The sequence below is a fragment of the Maniola hyperantus genome, chromosome 23, assembly GCF_902806685.2.
Source record: "Maniola hyperantus chromosome 23, iAphHyp1.2, whole genome shotgun sequence".
Classification (NCBI taxonomy): domain Eukaryota; kingdom Metazoa; phylum Arthropoda; class Insecta; order Lepidoptera; family Nymphalidae; genus Maniola; species Maniola hyperantus.
This window is the reverse complement of record NC_048558.1, coordinates 6,435,952-6,455,605: the sequence shown is the minus strand read 5'-3', so window position 1 is coordinate 6,455,605 and position 19,654 is coordinate 6,435,952. Positions and strand designations below refer to the sequence as shown.

General features: G+C 40.7%; 2 protein-coding genes across 2 annotated transcripts in view; one reads left to right on the top strand and one right to left on the bottom strand.

Moving 5' to 3' along the window:
* The window catches only part of LOC117993136 (uncharacterized), an 84,505-nt gene extending 77,624 nt beyond the window's left edge, over window positions 1–6,881 (bottom strand). The window contains exon 1 of the mRNA XM_034980881.2: window positions 6,669–6,881. The gene's annotated coding sequence lies outside the window, so the exon portion shown is untranslated. The remainder of the gene's footprint in view (window positions 1–6,668) is intronic.
* An 8,241-nt stretch (window positions 6,882–15,122) lies between these two features.
* On the top strand, window positions 15,123–16,166 carry LOC138403959 (uncharacterized). The gene has a single exon (XM_069506336.1). It carries the CDS (start codon window positions 15,123–15,125, stop codon window positions 16,164–16,166), a length of 1,044 nt encoding a protein of 347 aa, XP_069362437.1.
* Window positions 16,167–19,654: the final 3,488 nt, after the last annotated feature.

The following is a 19,654-nucleotide window of genomic DNA, read 5'->3' as shown; positions in this document are numbered from 1 at the left end:
TAACTGCTAGGATATAGAATGCCTTCCTTCCGCCCTCCACTTTTACTTTAGGGTACCTGCAAGTCAAGAGTGAATAGGCATCTTCTAGACAAACGCGCTCCATCTAGGCTGCATCATTACTTGCCAGCAGGTCTAATTGCAAAATATAATAAGTCTATAAATATAATCAGTACCCTTATTATAGGTGTGTTATAAAGTGTGTTTGTTTGTTTGTTTATTGGTTTGTCCCTCAATCACGTCGGAACGGAGCAACGGATCGACGTGATTTTTGCATGGGTATAGTTAGAGACCTGGAGAGTGACATAGGCTACTTTTTATCCCGAGAAATCAAATAGATCCCACGGGATTTTTAAAAACCTAAATCCACGCGTACGAAGTCGCGGGCAACAGCTAGTAGGTCTATAAATTAAAAAAAACGCATAGCTACCATATCACTTTTTGTACCTACGTTTCCATATTGGATTGGATAAAATCCGCCTTAGATATTGTCGGTTTCACGCGCGAGACGTGAATATCTTCACGTTGGGATTTCAACGTTGAATAGAATATATAGTTATTCAGATAAACTTTTACAAGTGCTTTTGAATCATCAACTAGTTTAATTTACCACTGGTTCGGAATGCCGTTCCTACCGAGAAGAACCAGCAAGAAACTTTGAATCAGAAGAAAATTTGAATCATTTTTGAATTAGCCGTTGATGCTGCTCATATGTGAGAGGTCATAGGTTCAATTCCCGGCAGGGGCAAATTACAATTTGGATCTGTCCCTGGGTATCGCAGCGGATCTTTGCTTGGTGTCGCAACTCAAGATGTGTTTTTTGTAACGCGTGACGTAAATACTGACGTATGCGTACGAGTTCCACTGGTATTATTGGAAATGACGTCAAACGGCGCAGATACGATTTGTAAACATGTAAATTGATCACAGTTTCATTCATAAAATTGAGAAGACGAGGTAATTTACTAAAACTAGTTTTCTAGACAAACGCGTCTCGACTTTGGCTTTATCTTCACTTCCCATCAGATGTGAGTGGAGTCAGGATCAGTAGATCATCATCAACCCACCGCTAGATTCCTAGTTACTGAGCACTGGTTGCCGGGTTGGACCAATAATCTACCTTGCTGGCTAAATGCGAATTGGCAGATTTCACATACATTTGAAAACATTATGGAGAACTCTCAGGCATGAAGATTTTATCACGATGTTTTAATTCACCGTTAAAGCAAGTGATACTTACCTGATTGCTTTGAAGTTAGAGGTGTGAGCCAGGGGTCGAACCTTGGAGGTCAATGTATTAACCACTAGGCTATCGCCGTTTCAACAGTAATTAGTATTATATTAACTACTAAGGTTGCCTGGAAGAGATCGCTGTTTTAGCGATAAGGCCGCATATTGTACTTGCAAACATCTTTGTTATATTTCTATTGTTTTGTTTTTGGTGTACAATAAAGAATATTTTACTTTACTTTACTTATAATTTTGTATCCAAGCATACTTAACTGAAGCCGTTTTGTCGAGTAATTAATTGCAATACCGACTTATGAGTACCTACTTATGACTTTGAATTTAATATCATATTGTTATAGTAATTAATTTCTATTGTATCTAACCATCCATATACTGTATAAAATATAAATACATTATATGCTATCTCATATTCAAATGAATGATTTCGTACGAAATTGAATAAATTGTTTCAAATGAAATTATTCGAACCACTGAATATTAAAGGCCAATGCACACATGCTGCTTTTTTATTTTTTTATTCAGATACAAGTTAGCCCTTGACTGCAATCTCATCTGATGGTAAGTGATGATGCAGTCTAAGATGATAGCGGGCTAACCTGTAAGGGGTACGGCAGTTTTTATTAAACCCATACCCCTTGGCATCGTACCGGAACGCTAAATCGCTTGGCGGCACGGCTTTGCCGGTAGGGTGGTAACTAGCCGCGGCCGAAGCCTCCCACCAGACCAGGCCAGAAATTTAGAAATTATAAAATTCCAAACCCCTGCCAGGAATCGAACCCGGGAACTCCCACTAATAAGACCACAGCGCACACCACTGCGCCAGGGAGGTCGTGCTTTTAACAACTGCGACCTGTGATTTTGCGTCTGTAGGTATAGTCCGCGACAGGTTGACATGTCAATCGGGATGGGGACGCCCCGCACACCCGCACAGCCCCCGCGCTACCACGGTACGGGATAGCGCGGGTGACGTTTTAAACTTAAAAAAAAACTTTTAAACTTTAAGTACCTATATTTGGCAGGGGGTTGCCAATTGCCATGATACCTACTAAGTGTCTGGCAATGCATGACGTGATCTGTATATATAACATTCAAAGTCATGACTGACTGACTGACATATATTATATCAACGCACAGCCTAAACCGCTGGTCTTAGAGACATGAAATTTTGAGGGTGTGTTCTTTGTAAAGCGTAGGTATCCACTAAGAAGGGATTTTTCGAAATTCTACCCCGAAGTGGGTTAAATAGGGGATGAAAGTTTGTACGAAAGTTCGTCATTTTTCAAGTTATTTGCATGAAAATTGGTATTTGGGTTGTCGGTCACAAATGAAGAAATACGTGTTCCAGGATTTTTGGAAATTCAACCCCCACCTCTATTTTCTAAATTCCACCCGAGCAAAGCCGGGGCGGGTCAGCTAGTTTCTAATACTATTCTGAAGAAGATATTAAAAAAACTGACTTCATACTTTGACGTAAGATTTTTTACATCTTTATTACCTGTTATCTCCCAAAGCCCCTATGATCTAAACAAACGGTCGAACATTCGAGTCACAAACGTATTGAATAAGATATCTACCACTAGTTATTCTACCTGACATAAATAAATAGAGATTTTGAACCGATTTCAACTTTAGTATTAGTACCAAATTATATACATAGATGTTTCCAAGATAGCACCTTGGAAACGGATAAAATATTGTGTTGATGTCCACGACTTCGTTCTCGTGGATTTAGTTTTTTAAAAATGCCGGGGGAACTCTTTGATTTTCCGGGATAAAAAGTAGCCTATGTCACTCTCCAGGTCTTTATCTATACCCATGCAAAAAATCACGTCAATCCGTTGCACCGACGCAACGTGATTGGAGGACAAACCAACAAATCAACAAACAAACACACTTTCGCATTTATAATAAGGGTAATAATGATTTTAATCAAGAAAAGCGAAAAACACGACTGTCGCGGGTAAAAACTAGTTTCAAAAAGAAAATATACAACTTTAGAAGAGTTGCAAAGTAGATTCACTTGACGATTCAAAAGCACTTAAGTAGTAAAACTTAAAAGTTTTGTTGAATAGAAAAAACTTTTCCATTCCTAATAGATTTGTTGGTCAATTTCTTTTTAATTAAAACACTGTGGTAAACTACGCAATAGGTATTGTGAAGTTTATTGAAAGAAGGTTGTTTGACGCATGAAGGCTCCGGGGACCGAGGGCTTGATCAAAACAAAGTACACCTACTTAAAGACAACCTTGGTTACGGACCGCAATTTTTTGAAGTACGGTCGTGGGTGTCAAAAGGTGCTTAAACCCCGGGCCAATATCTATGTAGGCTGTGTTGCTACGCGTATAATATGTCACGCACACAAGCGTATAAGTCCCGCAAATTGCTATTGCACTGGAACCATGTCTCATTAATATCGAAATGACGTCATTTTGACGTCATTTGACTATATTTAAGTAAAAATATACCTACCATCAGCTCGAAACTTCAGTCTAGGGCTGACGTCACTAAAATGGCGGCCACGCGCACTCCCAGGACTCATGTTTCCTTACGATGTTTTCTTCACCATATAGCTCCGAAAAGTTAAAGGTGCGTGCCCGGGATCGAACCTCGAACCTCCCAAAAAGAAGGCCGAAGTCTTAACCACTAGGTTATCACCAAATCTTATAGATAAATTAAAAAATTATGTAGGTATATCGTATACGAAAAGGAAATGCGACCCTTTTGGAAATAATCTCGGCTTATCGGGCATGTAATCTATTTGTCTTTTGTAAAAATCTTTTATCCTGAAACCTCAGGCTTACTCTATACTTTTACGGAGTAATAATGTTGCATTTTGAAATCAAAATTAACGACCAGTAGGTACGATACAGCGCTTTTTATAATTATTATTCATCACTAGATAATTCCCGCGACTTCGTCCGCGTGGATATACTTAGGGTTTTAGGGTTCCGTACCTCAAAAGGAAAAACGGAACCCTTATAGGATCACTTTGTTGTCTGTCTGTCGGTCTGTCAAGAAACCAACAGGTTAATTCCCGTTGACTTAGAATCATGAAATTTGGCAGGAAGGTAGGTCTTATATCAGACATAAGGGGAAAAAACCGGCCAAGTGCGAGTCAGGCTCGCGCAACGAGGGGTCCGTGTTACAGTCGTGTTTTTTCGTCATTTTGCACGATAATTCAAAAACTATGATGCATAAAAATAAATAAAAAACTGTTTTAGAATGCACAGGTAAAGCCCTTTCATATCATACCCCACTTGATATAGTTATCTTACTTCAAAAATTAAAAATACTAATTATTATTTTATGACCATAATTTTTTTTTGTGTGATGTAACCACAAATTCGTGTTGACTACGTTGATGACTTTTTTGTAACTTTTCAAGTTACCAAACGACTTAAAAGAATGCGCTTTACATTCGTGATAAAATACACAATTACTTACTATGAAAAAGGCAATGCTTATATCAGTTGAAATAGTTTTGAATTAGAGGTGCAATATGATACATTATCTCAACCATATAACAACAACATCAATAAGAGTAATTTATTACCTATTTTGAATAAATCATTTGACTTTGACTATGACTGGAAATCTCTTGAAACCCGTAAAAGAGATCTATATCCAGCTGTAGAGGTCTGTCTAATTATCTATTTATCCTATTCTATTTAAATATCTTATTCTCTTTTTTTAAATATTTTATATTTTAATTCAAGTAAACTTTTACAAGTGCTTTTGAATCGTCAACTAGTTTAATTTACCACTGGTTTATCCTCGACATGGGTGGGCTGCTTGGATTCTGGAGTGAGTTCAGGTTTTTTTTTTTTTTGCCAACGTGTTTGTGAAAAATAAAATAACCTTAATTCGATAATCGCGCATAAAATTATCCAAAAATCATCAAAAACCAAGACCTGGCCAGGCAGAAGACGCAAAATAAGGACAAGTGTTTGGTGCAACATGTGAGAAGGTGACTTGAAAATTCACAACTTCATCAAACTGTGAGTTCATCCTATGTTCTTCTAGACGTCCCATTTCCTAGCTATTTCCTTGTTTTGAATGCTACTTTTTTTGGGGAAAAATTAATTTAAAACGCTTTAATCTACCGTCCACTTTTAAAGTTAAATAAATATCGAAATAAGTCGTTCAAATATGGTCGAATTCCGTTTTCCCCATAATTAATTTTTGGAGTTTACCATATTTGTTGGTGGGAGTGAGTTCAGCTGGCTGAAGCGATCCCGCGTCGGGGAGCTGCATCTGTGGTCTCATTTATAGGTAAGTTACAACGAACGGGCAACATCCAAGTTCAGAAATGTTATAACTTAATTATATATGCAGCAAAAATGCAGCCAGTATTCTTGGCACCATTCCAAGCGGGCATGATTTGTACAGTAATTAGATAAGGCTAGCTTTAAGTTTTATTGTAATATTTTCATTTTAAATTATAGATTTCATGCAAAGAACTGTCTTAGTTTAAGTATTAATATTTAAAAGTTTTAGATAACGCTTGTTGAGTTAGCCTGTAAGTGAAGGTGTCATAAAATTATTATTTCTTTGTATAGGTACCGTTGACTTCTTATTAAATTAAAATAAATTAAATGGGCACAGGAATGAACTGAAGAAGTAGAGAAGAATATTCGTAGGGTATTTTAGTAATATGTGGGGCCAATTTTCAATCGTTGTATGAACATTAACTGACGAGTTATGAAATATTTCCAATATAAAAACTGTCAATACGTCATTCCCCAGTTAAAAATTATTTGGCGGTTGAAAAATTGGTCCTTGGTAGCATAAGATGCAAGTCAAATTGCAGCAACAGTGTTAAAATTTTCCATTAAGAAAATGGGATGGCAAATTTAAATAAATGTGTAAGTACTGAATAAAATAATCATAATACTTGAAATGATTATTTTTCATTTTAACCTCGTCCATAATAAAAGGATCAGTGGAACAGATTTTTTTTTAGAAATATAAGTGTTTTCTTCTTACTGCATTTTCTTTCTTCTGCAAATTTTCACACACAACATGTGTGTTACTACATAAATTGCTGAATTAGATTAATAAAAACTAATTTATTAATTATATTTATTGTCTTATTTCCAAATAAACATGATTTTAAAGTTTTATTATTAATTAACTTTTCAAGAATAACGTCGAATTAATATTGCATGAAGAATGAACACTATGTAAGTAATGCGATATTTTTTTTTGGTAATAGAATGTCAAGTAATTATATTTAATATTAATTGTATTTCTTCCATTATTTTAAAACATAAAGCATCATGGACATATGCGTATACAATTTACAGTAGTGGAATATTAAAAACATAAAAGAAAATCAGTTGCCATCGATCGCAACGCTACCTAAAAAAATCAGTCGTACGAAAACTGAATGCTGAAAATTTTACTGAATGGAAACTCACCTGTTGGTTCTCACTAGCGCCACCTCGTGCAACAAAATTTCCAAAATTAAAAAAAAACACGTCCAAAATTACGCGAAAAAATTAACAAACCACAGAAGATCAATTTATTGTCAAAAGTCCTTTTTAACGGCGTCAAATAGACATGCCCGTTTAAAATTCGATCCGATTTAATTTATTGTCAGTTTTGGGCGCATGACATGCGTCCGACACCACTGCCAGGGCAATACTGTGGGCTGAAACGGGGCTGAAGCGATTTCACGTAGGAGTGAGCTTGAGTGGGTGTCTTTATGAAAGAGATAGAAGTCTAGGACTAGTTGTAGTGTGATAGAGAAGGAAAGCTAAGGGAGCCTGCTCACGTAGTAGGCTCTTGAAGGGAATTTGTAGGCCTTGGTGGTCTTTACGTCACTGTATTAGAGATAACACTACTAATATTATAAAAGGCAATTAGGTTTTTGGTGATACTGAATAGGCTTTGTTGAAGGCGGGGCAGCTCCATTAACACGTTCATACAACGTGATAAACGATTATGATGGTAAAGCAGCGTTGGTGGAAGTTAGTAAATGGATGGAATACCTAATTTATTGTTATACTAGAAGGTCATTACTTTATATTAGCCTATGGGTAAGACGTCGGCTTTCTATTCGGTAGGTCGGGGGTTCGATTTCGGGCACCTGTACTTTTCGGAGTTATGTGCGTTTTAAGCAGTGAAGGAAAACATGATAAGCGGGGTGATTCGCTAACTCAGTTTCTAACACTGAATGATAGCCACCGAGCTCAATTTTTAATTTATTATCGCTCAGTGAAGCAGCAATGTAGAACCAATCATTTAGTGTTAGGCACTGAGTTAGCGAATCACCTAGCTGCATGCCTAAGAGTTCTCCATAATGTGCTCAGAGGAGTATGTAAGGCACTGGGCAGACTATAGCATAAGCCCCTCTCATTATGAGAGGAGACCCGTGCTCGGTAGTGGGCTGGCGATGGGTTGATCATAATGATAGCCATGAAGGCCTGAACGTGGAGTTTCGTCGAACAGTCATTTCTCATTTAGATATATTTTTATGTCCCATACAGAATGTACTGAGGTCTCTACATTTTTCGTAGACCACGAAACCGAAATTTTTCGTAGCACTTGCGTAGCACCAAAATTCGTAATTTGTGTTTTTACGACTACGTCTGTCTGTCTACCTTGAATATATGAGAAAGTCGTATTATTTGGTATTAGGAAAATGGAAAATGGACGGAATAAAAATAAATCTTCATCCACAAATTCGTCCATATGGATTTAGTTTTTAAAAAACCCGCGAGAACTCATTGATTTTCCGGGACGGGACAAGTTTTTTGTTTTTTATTTAGGTGCAAGTTAGCCCTATTTTATAAAATAACGAAGGTCTGGCACGTGCTAGCTCTCTATATATATATATTGTTAAAACTTGTAGAGAACTTACATTAAAATTTTGAGTCTTTTAATTACTCAAAATAAAATATTAAAAAGAAAAAGATGCAGATACTCTTTTAGTTTAGAGAACAAATGAGCTTCGCCGCAGTCAGATAAAACATCAGAATCAACACCAATGTAAAGGTATTTTTGAATAAAAATCTTCTATTTCTATCCATATCCATCAATATTATAAATGCGAAAGTGTGTATGTCTGTTTGTCTGCTAGTTTTTCACGGCCCAACAGTTTTACCGATTTCGATGAAATTTGGTACAGAGTCAGCATCCCAGGGAAGGACATAGGCAACTTTTTATCCCGGAAAATCAAAGGGTTCCCACGGGATTCTTAAAGGTGGGCCTGTTTAACCGATGTATATGGAGTTTGGTACAGAGGTAGCTTGCATTCCGAAAATTGATATAGGCAACTTTTTATCCCGGAAAATCAAAGAGAAAATCAAATTCCCATGGGAAATTTATAACCTAAAAAAACTAAATCCACGCGGACAAAGTCGCGGGCATCTAGTTTCAAATAATTACGATATTAGTCGTGAAATAAGGTCCGAACATCATACGCCCATTCAACATTCATTTCACCCTTTTTCAGTGGATTTCGCGTACGAAATGTTTATTACACAGAAGCGCGTGGGTAAAGGTCAAACCTGTAGGCTGTAGGCAGTCATGCAATTTACATTCGGAATCAACAAACAATACCAAGCCCGTCAAACACGAGGGGTATACAATATTGGAACCTTTAAGAAGAAAGATATTTTGAAAAAAAAAAACCTGTTACGAAGATAAATAGATCATCATGAGCATGATCAACCCATCGCCAGCTCACTACAGAGCACGGTTCTCCTCTCAAAGTGAGAAGGGTTTTATCCTATCCTATCCTTTTCTATTTTATCCTGTTATATTCTGTTCTATTATATTCTGTTCTGTTCTGTTCTAGTCTGTTCTGTTCTATTCTGTTCTGATCTGTTCCATTCCATTCTATTCCATTCTATTCTATTCTATTCTATTCAGATTTGTCTATTTCAGCGGATCGTAGCAAATGAAACTTTTGGTTCCCTGTATGTGGTGATTTATGTAAGGCGTGTCCTGTAAATTTTATTATGGCCGAGTGGTCTTTCCAACAAGCCATACAAACCGCGCAAGGCTATTATCCGATTTTCTTTGGTAAGGAACGTGTAAGGAAAATAACTTCCCTTTATAGCAGCCATAAAGTTCTCTGAAGGGTCCACTCTAGAGGCGGGCGCAATATTGCTACTTATAAATAATTTTCATTTCATGAAATTGTTATTTTTATTCACAGTGATTTTACCAGTCATTTTTCACGGAAAGTGATTTTTTTAATTTTTGCACTTACGATCGTTTGGAACACGACTGGTATACGAACTGTCCAGCGCGGAAATGAAGTTTGTATTTTTGGCGCAGTTCCACGCGGGCATGATTTTTACAGTAATTAGATGAGGCTTAGCTTTAAGTTTTATTGTACTTAACATTTCAAATTAACAAAAATTTAGGAGCTATGATGATATTACCAATAGCGTTGATATTTAACAGAAAGTGAATTTTTGCATTTACAATCGTTTGCTATATGTTTTTCTCTTTCTAACAGAAAGAGAAAACATCTCTACACATGTTTTTCTCTTTCTAACAGAAAGAGTAAAACATCTCTCGTGCATCATCTGGGGCGGGACATAAGCATGAGACATGATTATTTTTTCACATGCTGTCTATGAAATGGTCGATCTCTCTTGTCCACTCGTTGCGTCCCTTTTTGTGCAGCATTAGTAGTCGCGACTCGTGCACTGATAAGCAGCTCTCTCCACTCCTTAGCGTTTACTGAACAATATATTACGTATTGTTCAAAAAGGTTTTTGTTCAACATTTTGTTATTGTTCAAGGGATTTTCTGTTCTATTTCTCCTTTTCCTTATAGCTTTATGTCGCTTGTATTAGGCTTTTTTTATTTAAGTTAACATTAAAAATAATATAAGAACTACATTAAAATTACTTATCTTTATCATCATCAAATATATTCATCATCATGAACAACCCATCGCTGGCTCACTACAGAGCATGGATCTCCGCTCAAAGTGCGAAAGGTCATAGTCTACCACGCTGGCCAAGGGCGGATAGGCAGACTTTACACACATCAGGGAACTTTCAGGTATGCAGATATCCTCGCGATTTTATTTATTTTACACAAAATTAAAACACATATACTTACAGTAAACAATAATACAAACACGATGTTTTAATTCGCCGTTAGGTATCGTGTTTGTAAAGGAAGTGATATTTAATTACTTAAAACTACGTTCACTGGTTTTTATTGAATCCTTCAATGAGTTACAAAAGAAGAAAAAACCGTCGAGTCCTATTAAATTACAGGGTGGAAATTGAAGATAGGGATGAAAAACCATCCCTTTTGGTGTTTCCAATAAGTCTCGTAAACAACGCAAAATTTCTACAGGTATATCGTATTTAAAACTTTTTGTATAAAATCAAAGGAATAGTCCCTATTTTTCAAAAATTCAAAAACGAAAATCCATGTGATAAGTTCCTACGCAGTTTATTTAAAAACATCTTAACATTTTCTAAAATATGTGGCCTATTGTTAGTCCTCATTGAAATTCAACCGACCCTTGCATCGTCCGGTAAACGCAAAGTAACTCGTCTAAAAACATTATGAGTGTGGGAAAGCAAAGTTTATGGAACTTCCCCTTTTAACATTGATACTATTTTTGTTTTTTTTATTCAGATACAAGTTAGCCCTTGACTGCAATCTCCCCTGATGGTAAGTGATGATGCAGTCTAAGATGATAACGGGCTAACCTGGAAGGCGTATGACAGTTTTTATTAAACCCATACCCCTTTTGTTTGTACACGGCACCGTACCGGAGCGCTAAATCGCTTGGCGGCACGGCTTTGCCGGTAGGGTGGTAACTAGCCACGGCCGAAGCCTCCCACCATACCAGACCAGAAATTTAGAAATTATAAAATTCCTAACCCCTGCCAGGAATCTAACCCGGGACCTCCCACTAATAAGACCACAGTGCTCACCACTGCGCCAGGGAGGTCGTCAAAACTTCTCATAATAAACGCTGAAAATAAACAGCTGATACTAAAATTGTTTTCCTGTCGCTTGATATATTTTCTATGGTATATTTATAATACGTATTTATGAACTTACAATTGTCTCCTCTTCATTTGACATCCCACTCGATAAAAATTCTCGAGGAAAATTTCTCTTTTGGATTGGGTTAATATTCAGTCATCTGAATATTAACCCTATCCAAAAGAGTACTCATACAGACCAGACCAGAAATTTAGAAATTATAAAATTCCAAATCCCTGCCAGGAATCGAACCCGGGACCTCCCACTAATAAGACCACAGCGCTCACCACTGCGCCAGGGAGGTCGTCGTCTAAACTATGTCGCAGTTTTGACCTTTAGAGCGCAAAGCACATCGGCACGAGTTTCCTAAGACATTTAGAGCCTTTCGGTTTAGTGGGCGGACAACCGTAAAGTTAAAGATTTAAATCCGGGTTAGTAGTTAACCGGTCCCGGCTTAGCTTTTTGCAATTTGGTAAGTGGGTGGAAATTCCAAAACCCTGACCCTGTTAGACGGCATCATCGCTTACCACCAGGTATGATGATGATTTTAAGGAAGTCAGATGTTGGTAGTGTTTATGGATACATCATCATGATAATGATGTTTGTTTCTCGCGGCGAAATCCTTAAGGATACTACCGCGCTTTTATACAGGACATGATACATATAAAAAGGACTGAAACAACAAAAACTTAGCCAACTATTTAGTATTTATATAGAAATTGTCTTTAGTTCTTGCGGCGGTTGTGGTTTCCCGCGATCAAAGGCCGAAGTTTCCCAACTGTAATATTGCTAAGCTAGGGAGGTACCTATTGTTCAATTAATTTGAAGCCCTTAGTTTATTGACAAGTATATTTATGTGAGCATCCACTGTATTGTTGCGAGATGGGAGGTGAATTTCCAATAACATTAATCTATTGTTATTGATGTAGTCAAATACCCAATCAGCTATGATCTTTAGTGGTCCCTTGGTGCGTATAAACACAGAAGTACAATTGGGTATTTGACTAGGTACATCAAAAATAAATTATTTCTCTGTGATTATTAAATAGAGGGTTTTCCAAAACACGTAAAACCCACGTCCTTTTTTGGTTTTAAGTGTAATAACCATTTTTAACCGACTTCTAAATTATCGATTAAACTAAAAAAGCACGTCAAATGATTGTGACGTCACACACCGGTTTTTCATAGAATCTCGCATTGTAAGCGCGCGTTTTGACGTTTGATAAAAGTTACTGATTTGACTAGTTGTCAAATACCGTATAGTAATGAAATGTCGTGTACCAGGTTCTTAGATATAAAGCTACATATAAATTAATAAGAAATTAAGTGAAGCGTGAAACTTGTACAATACCTACCTACGCCCTACGTGTATCTAATATAATATGACATGTCGACAATCATCCTAATTTTAGAGTTTGATATTTTTTCCCGAATTTCCCACGCAAATGATATTAGGCACATATCTAGATAATATCTGAAATGTCACCCACTGTGGGTGTGCAGTGACCTCAACTAATATAAGTAAGTAGGTACACTGGACCTGCGGTTGCCGACCTGTTTTTGTAGAAACTTAATTTTCTCCTTTTTGGCAGTGAGCATCACTTGAGCGTACTCGGAGTCTCGGAACTGACCGGTACGCTCGGTAAAAAATAATTTTCATTTGGTTTAGCACACCTCTTCCAGCGAACTTGTATTAGTTAATTTCCGTGACTTTTTACTTTTTTGCCGAGAGTTATACTCTTACTTTAGAGCGGCGATGGTCTCTCACAATGGACCCTTGGAAGCTTACAAGTTTACCAGCCATCTTGTAAGGGTTCCGGTACCGAAGGGTGCCTATAGGACCCTATTTCTAATTTTCCGCTGTCCGCCCGACCGTCATTCCGACCGTCTGTCTGTCAGCGAGCTGTATCTCGTGAACTGTAATAGATAGAGAGTTAAAATTTTCACAGAATGTGTATTTCTGTTGCCGCTATAACAACAAATAATAAAAATTTCAAAATGGCCGCCATGAAAATTGAAAAATAAAGTGTTATTTCTTGTACGATGGTACGGAACCGTTTGTGTGCGAGTCCGACTCGCACTCGACCGGTTTTTTTATGAGTAGTAGGGTATTTTTTGACATAATTTATTTCGAACAGTGCGTGTTGCTACCTGCTAGTGATGACATACCTACAGATTCGAGTCACTATCATCGCTAGTTCACTACTGAGCACGGGTCATTTCGTTGGCTTTTAGTTTTTAAATTTTATCTTATTGTACTTAATACTTATTATGTAAATACTAGCTGCCCCGGCGAACTTCGTACCACCTAACATTCGATTCAAATTTTTTAAATTTTTCTCTCCGTAAGAACCATCCTCGTACTTCAAGGAATATTATAAAAAAAGAATTAGCGAAATCGGTTCAGCTGTTCTCGAGATTTGCGATCAGCAACACAGCAGCGATTCATTTTTATATTTAGAGATGCAATACATAAGCAATGTAAGTATTAGGTAGATACACTACCTTGTGGATTGCTGAAAGCAAAGCCGACCGACTTTGAAGTTTTTACCCATCCCAAAATCGCCCAACATGCCTAAAGAAGTTTTCATTTCAAAAAATATGTTTATTAGTACTAATCTCACGTCTTTATGAATGAAGCATACAAAGTTTGCTGCTCCATTGTCTGACTCAATGCCTTTTCTCGTCAAAGAAGTATTCGTTCATTCATAAATTCATAAGAATATTTTGTGAATCTTAGTCCAAAAGAGATTGGGATATTATATTCAAACGTGGATATTACATATTCAGAATGGAAATCTGGCTAGAATTGTCTTTGGCGTGAATGCAGTAAAGTCGGTTATTATGTCTGGCTATGAATCCATTCGGAATACCAATGTGCTAGGTAATAAAAAGCTTTTTCATCTCATGCCGCAACGAAGTAACGGATCGACGCGAGTTTTTGCATGGACTAAAAAAGTGCGAGTCAGGCTCGCACAACGAGGGTTCCGTACTACAGTCGTATTTTTTCGACATTTTGCACAAAAATTCAAAAACTATGATGCATAAAAATAAATAAAAATCTGTTTTAGAATGCACAGGTGAAGCCCTTTCATATTATGATAGCCCATTTGATATGTTTATCTTACTTCGAAAATTAAAAATACTAATTATTAGTTCATGACCACAATTTTTTTTGTGTGATGTAACCACAAATTCACGGTTTGCAGATTTTTCCCCGAATGTCTGCTATAAGACCTACCTACCTGCCAAATTTCATGATTCTAGCACAGAATATATAATAGTAATTCTAGGTCAACGGGATGTATGTAGATTTCTTGACAGACCGACAGATAGACAGACAGACAACAAAGTGATCTTATAATGGTTACGTTTTCCTTTTGAGGTACGGAACCCTAAAAACCTTGAAGAAGATAAAAGCTACTTTTTATCCCGGAAAACCAATGAGGTTCCACGTGATTCTTAAACCTTAGTCCAGGCACAGAATTGGTTCAGGTTATTAAAGTATAAACCGTGCATTGCCCCGTAGAGGTGGCCAAAGTACTGTCAAATGCCGGCAAACTTCGTGTTGGCTGGAGCTCAGCCGAGGTTCGCTTGCTCGAGCGTCTTCCCTTGCGCTGCTACAAATGTCTTGGCATTGGACATACTAGACCTGTCTGTCCTTCTACGGTGGACCGAGGGAATCTGTGCTTCCGGTGCGGGGGTGACGGCCACAAATCTGTGACTTGCTCGAAAGAGATGCGTTGTGCAGTGTGCGCGGATGCAGGGCTGCCTGCCAACCACATAATGGGAAGAAAGAACTGTAGTCCTCCACACACAAAGGGCGGGACGGTTCCGGGAAATCGGACCACTGCCAACGCTGAATGTAGCCAAACGCAGGAGGGAGCTGGTATGTCATCATGAACCAGTTGTGCCATACCAGCTTCCTTCAGTCGAATCTAAACCACTGTGCAGCGGCTCAGGATCTCCTGCTACAGTCCATAGCAGAGTGGCAAATAGATGTGGCGGTGGCATGCGAGCCCTACTACATCCCTACCCAATCTCATTGGGTGGGAGATTTAGATGGTTCGGTGGTGGTTTTGACCGGGAACAACACCGGTACCCAACTCTCTGTGGTAGAAAGAGGCTCGGGTTATGCGGTGGCAAAATGGGGAGAACTCGTTATCATAGGCACGTATTTCTCACCCAATCGCAGCCTGGCGGAGTTCGAGACCTATCTTGACACAGTCGGAGCGGCTGTCCTCAGACAAACGGGAGGGCATGTCATCGTCCTTGGTGACTTTAACGCCAAGTCTCGGGCGTGGGGAAGCCCCTCTACCGACGGAAGAGGAAGGGCTGTGCAGGTCTGGGCTCTCCTTTCAGGTCTATCTCTCCTCAATAGAGGGGCGGTGCATACTTGTGTGCGGCAGCAAGGTGGTTCTGTAGTAGACCTCTCGTTCGCCATGCCCGCAGTTGCCGGAAGAGTCACCGAATGGAAAGTGGAGGAAAATGTGGAGACTCTCTCAGACCACAGATATATCCGCTTTGAGATTTCCAACACTCCGGTATCATCAGCGTTTCCTAGGGGTCCAAGTAACTTCCCACGGTGGTGCGTTAGCCAACTAGACCGAGAACTGGCCAAAGAAGCGGCCATTGTGCAGCGGTGGTCCACTTCCGGCAACAGTGCTGATGCCGGCGTTGAGGAACTCGCGGGATTGATACGCAATGCCCTTGTGAATGTCTGCGATGCAGCTATGCCGAGAGCCCGGCGACGACCTCATCGTCGCTCCGTGTACTGGTGGTCGGAAGAAATCGCAGACCTTCGCACGGCCTGCATTAGAGCCCGTAGGGAGTATGTCCGAAGCCGCAGACGGAACGGATTAGGACCGGACTTGGTGAACCGACTGCAGGATGCCTATCGCCAAGCAAAAAAAAGCGCTGCAACTGGCCATAAGACAGGCTAAGGAGCTGGCCCGCGAGGAATTATTAAAGACGCTGGACAGAGATCCATGGGGGCGCCCTTATCGTATGGCGCGTAACAAACTGCGTGCCCAACGTGCACCGATCACTGAAACCCTACAGCCGAACTTCCTAGTGCAGGTGGTGGATGAATTGTTTCCGAATTCCCTGGGTCACGTCCCTCCAGTGATGGCTCCTCCGTCTAGAAGCGAATCAAGTGACAGGGACATTCCTCTTGTCACGGAGGAGGAGATGGACCTTGCCCGCGAACCTCTGCGGACTAAAAAGACGGCACCGGGGCCTGATGGTGTCCCGGGTAAGGTGGTCCACATAGCACTGGAATATCTGGCGGAGTGGCTTCGGGAACTGTTTGACAAGTGCTTGCGCTCCGGACAGTTCCCGAAGTCATGGAAGGATGGAAAGCTGTGCCTACTGCGGAAAGAAGGCCGCCCGGTAGATTCCCCTGCGGCATATAGACCGATTGTGTTGCTTAGTGAGACGGGCAAGCTTTTCGAGAGGATCCTTGCCGCACGTCTCATTTCGCATCTTGAAACGGTGGGACCAGGTCTATCCGAGGTGCAGTATGGTTTCAGGGCGGGCCGTTCGACTTTAGATGCTCTAGATGCCCTGAAGAGCCTAACCACGGAGGCGGCAGAGAGAGGGCATGTGGTCCTTGCGGTTTCTCTCGACGTCGCCAACGCTTTCAATAGTCTCCCCTTTGAGACGTTACGAGAGGCGCTTCGGTATCATGAAGTGCCACACTATCTCAGGAGACTGTTGGAGGCGTACCTTCAAGAGAGGGATGTCATGTGGGAAGGTAGCGATGGACGACTGTACCGGCACCGCGTAGGCAGTGGAGTCCCGCAGGGCTCGGTACTGGGGCCGGCGCTCTGGAACGTTGGTTTCGATTGGCTCCTGCGGGGTCCACTGCTTCCAGGGATGAGGGTGCTGTGCTACGCTGACGACACCCTGGTCACTGCCCGTGGGGAGAATTACGAGGCAGCGGCTCGCCTTGCCGAAGTTGGCACGTCCATGGTGGTGGACAGGATCAGGATGCTGGGCCTGAAGGTCTCAATCACCAAAACAGAGGCTCTCCTATTCCACGGCCCACGCAGAGGTCCACCCCGGGGTGCACAAATTACCGTCCAGGGCACAGTCGTGGAGGTTAAGGCCTGTATGAAATACTTGGGCCTTACCTTGGACGGACGATGGGGCTTCGGAGCGCATTTTAGGCAGCTCAGTCCCAGGCTTATTAACGCCGCCGCAGCCCTCGGTAGACTGCTGCCAAACATTGGAGGACCTGGGTCTAACTGCAGACGGCTGTACGCGGGAATTGTGAGGAGTATGGCACTGTATGGGGCGCCTGTGTGGGCCCACGCCTTGACTCCGCAAAATAAGATCCTTTTGCGTAGACCGCAGAGAATAATAGCTGTGCGCAATATCCGGGGGTACCGTACAGTGTCATGGACCGCTGCTACGCTGCTCTCGGGTGACCCACCGTGGGAACTACAAGCTGAGGTGCAAGCGGAGGTGTACCGATACCGAGCTGGACTGAGGGCTCGGGGTGAGTGGCCAAGTGCGGAGGAGGTTCAAAGCATGAGAGCCACTGCACACACGGTCCTGATCAGCAGATGGAAGGAGGACTTGCAAAACCCTATTGCGGGCACACTGACTGTCGAAGCAATACAGCCTCAACTAGAGCGCTGGCTGAAAAGACGTCACGGGACCTTAACTTATCGACTGGTGCAGGTGCTTACAGGACATGGCTGTTTCGGTGAGTACCTGCACCAGATTGCGAGGCGGGAAGTGACCCCAGCCTGTCACGAATGCGGTGCTCCATCCGATACGGCACAGCACACCCTGATGGAATGCGCAGCCTGGGCGCCGCAGAGGCATCTATTGTCGTTCACCTTGGGCACTGATCTATCGCTCCCAAGCGTGATAAGCGCAATGATCACAAGCGAGACTTGTTGGACGGCAGTAGTGTCTTTCTGCGAGCAAGTGCTCGCATTAAAGGAGGCGGCTGAACGAGAAAGAGAGCTGGATCCCAACGCTCATCCCATACGCCGTAAACGCCAAGGGCAAAGGAGGCGCCGATATGCTCACTACCTCGGGCCGTAAACCCGAGGAGGAAGGCAGGGGCATCCTGTAGGGAAGCCCTGTGAGGCATCTGTACCGCTGAGACGGCATAGTAGTATGCAAACTGCGTTCCTGTGCCGCCTCATCATGGCGCTGACGGGTCCGCTGGGTTTTAGTGGGTATTCTGGGTTACAGTGAGTCCCACATACCTCCCCGGAAGAAACGTGGTTCAGCTGCGTTTCTTCCGGGGAGGATGCGTAAAAGCATTTCCCAGCGAAAAAAAAAAAAAAAAAAGGTTATTAAAGTATTATTAATATTTTATTGTTTTATTATCAATCTTAGTTCTTAGAAGCCTTAGTCCACGCGGACGTAGTCGCGGGCATCGTCTAGGACATCTACTTAGTAAGTAAATAAATCCCACACGTTCGTAATATTAGATACTTATATGGGTGCATACATAATAAAAAACAGTTTAGTACGAGACGGAGTTGAAAATAGTGAGCTTATTTTGTTGATCGTAATAATGCCGCTATTGTGGACACTATAGGCTAAGAGATGGTGTTATTTAAGAAGAGAGATTTGAGGCACTTTGACTGAGATCTCTCGGCCAATTGACCACAATCACACCTGATGGTTTTAAAGGTTTACTGCATTATAATTGGTAGGAAACACAGATCGCGAAAGAGTATTCCAAACCTTAGCCATGCGGATGAGAAATGATGATGCAACAGGTTTCGTGTGTGTTCTTGAGAAATTGCTTGAAAATTTTGGCTTTGGACTGCAAAATAGAAAGTCTTTCAGAGAAGGCTTCCTTATGTTTAAATGTAACCTAAATTGTCCACGGGACCAAGTCTTAGATTCTAGAAAATGTCAATCACATTCAAGAAAGTGTTGAACCTTAAGTTGTTTTACACAAATCTTGGTCCTTTACAAAAAAGTGAACTTTAGCCGGCTTTTACATTATATATATTGAAAATCCCTCGCGATACTTTAAACGTGAAATACCTTTGATATAATATAATAGTAGATAGGTATAGATAACAGATCACGTGGTCAGGTCTTTTAGATAAATGAGAACAAAAATATTTTTTCTAAAATAAAACTTAATACCTATGCAATAAGTCTATTTCGGGCCACTTTTGAAGCACTTATTACAAACTAGATGATGCCCGCGACTTCGTCCGCGAGGATTTAGGTTTTTAAAAATCCCGTGGGAACTCTTTGATTTTCCGGGATAAAAAGTAGCCTATGTCCTTCCCCGGGATACAAGTTCTTCTGTGCCAAATTTCGTCCAAATCGGTTGAACAGATGGGCCGTGAAAAGCTAGCAGACAGGCAGACATAGGTACAGACACACTTTCGCATTTATAATATTAGTATGAAAGTATGGATCCTGTAGACATCATATTACTGCA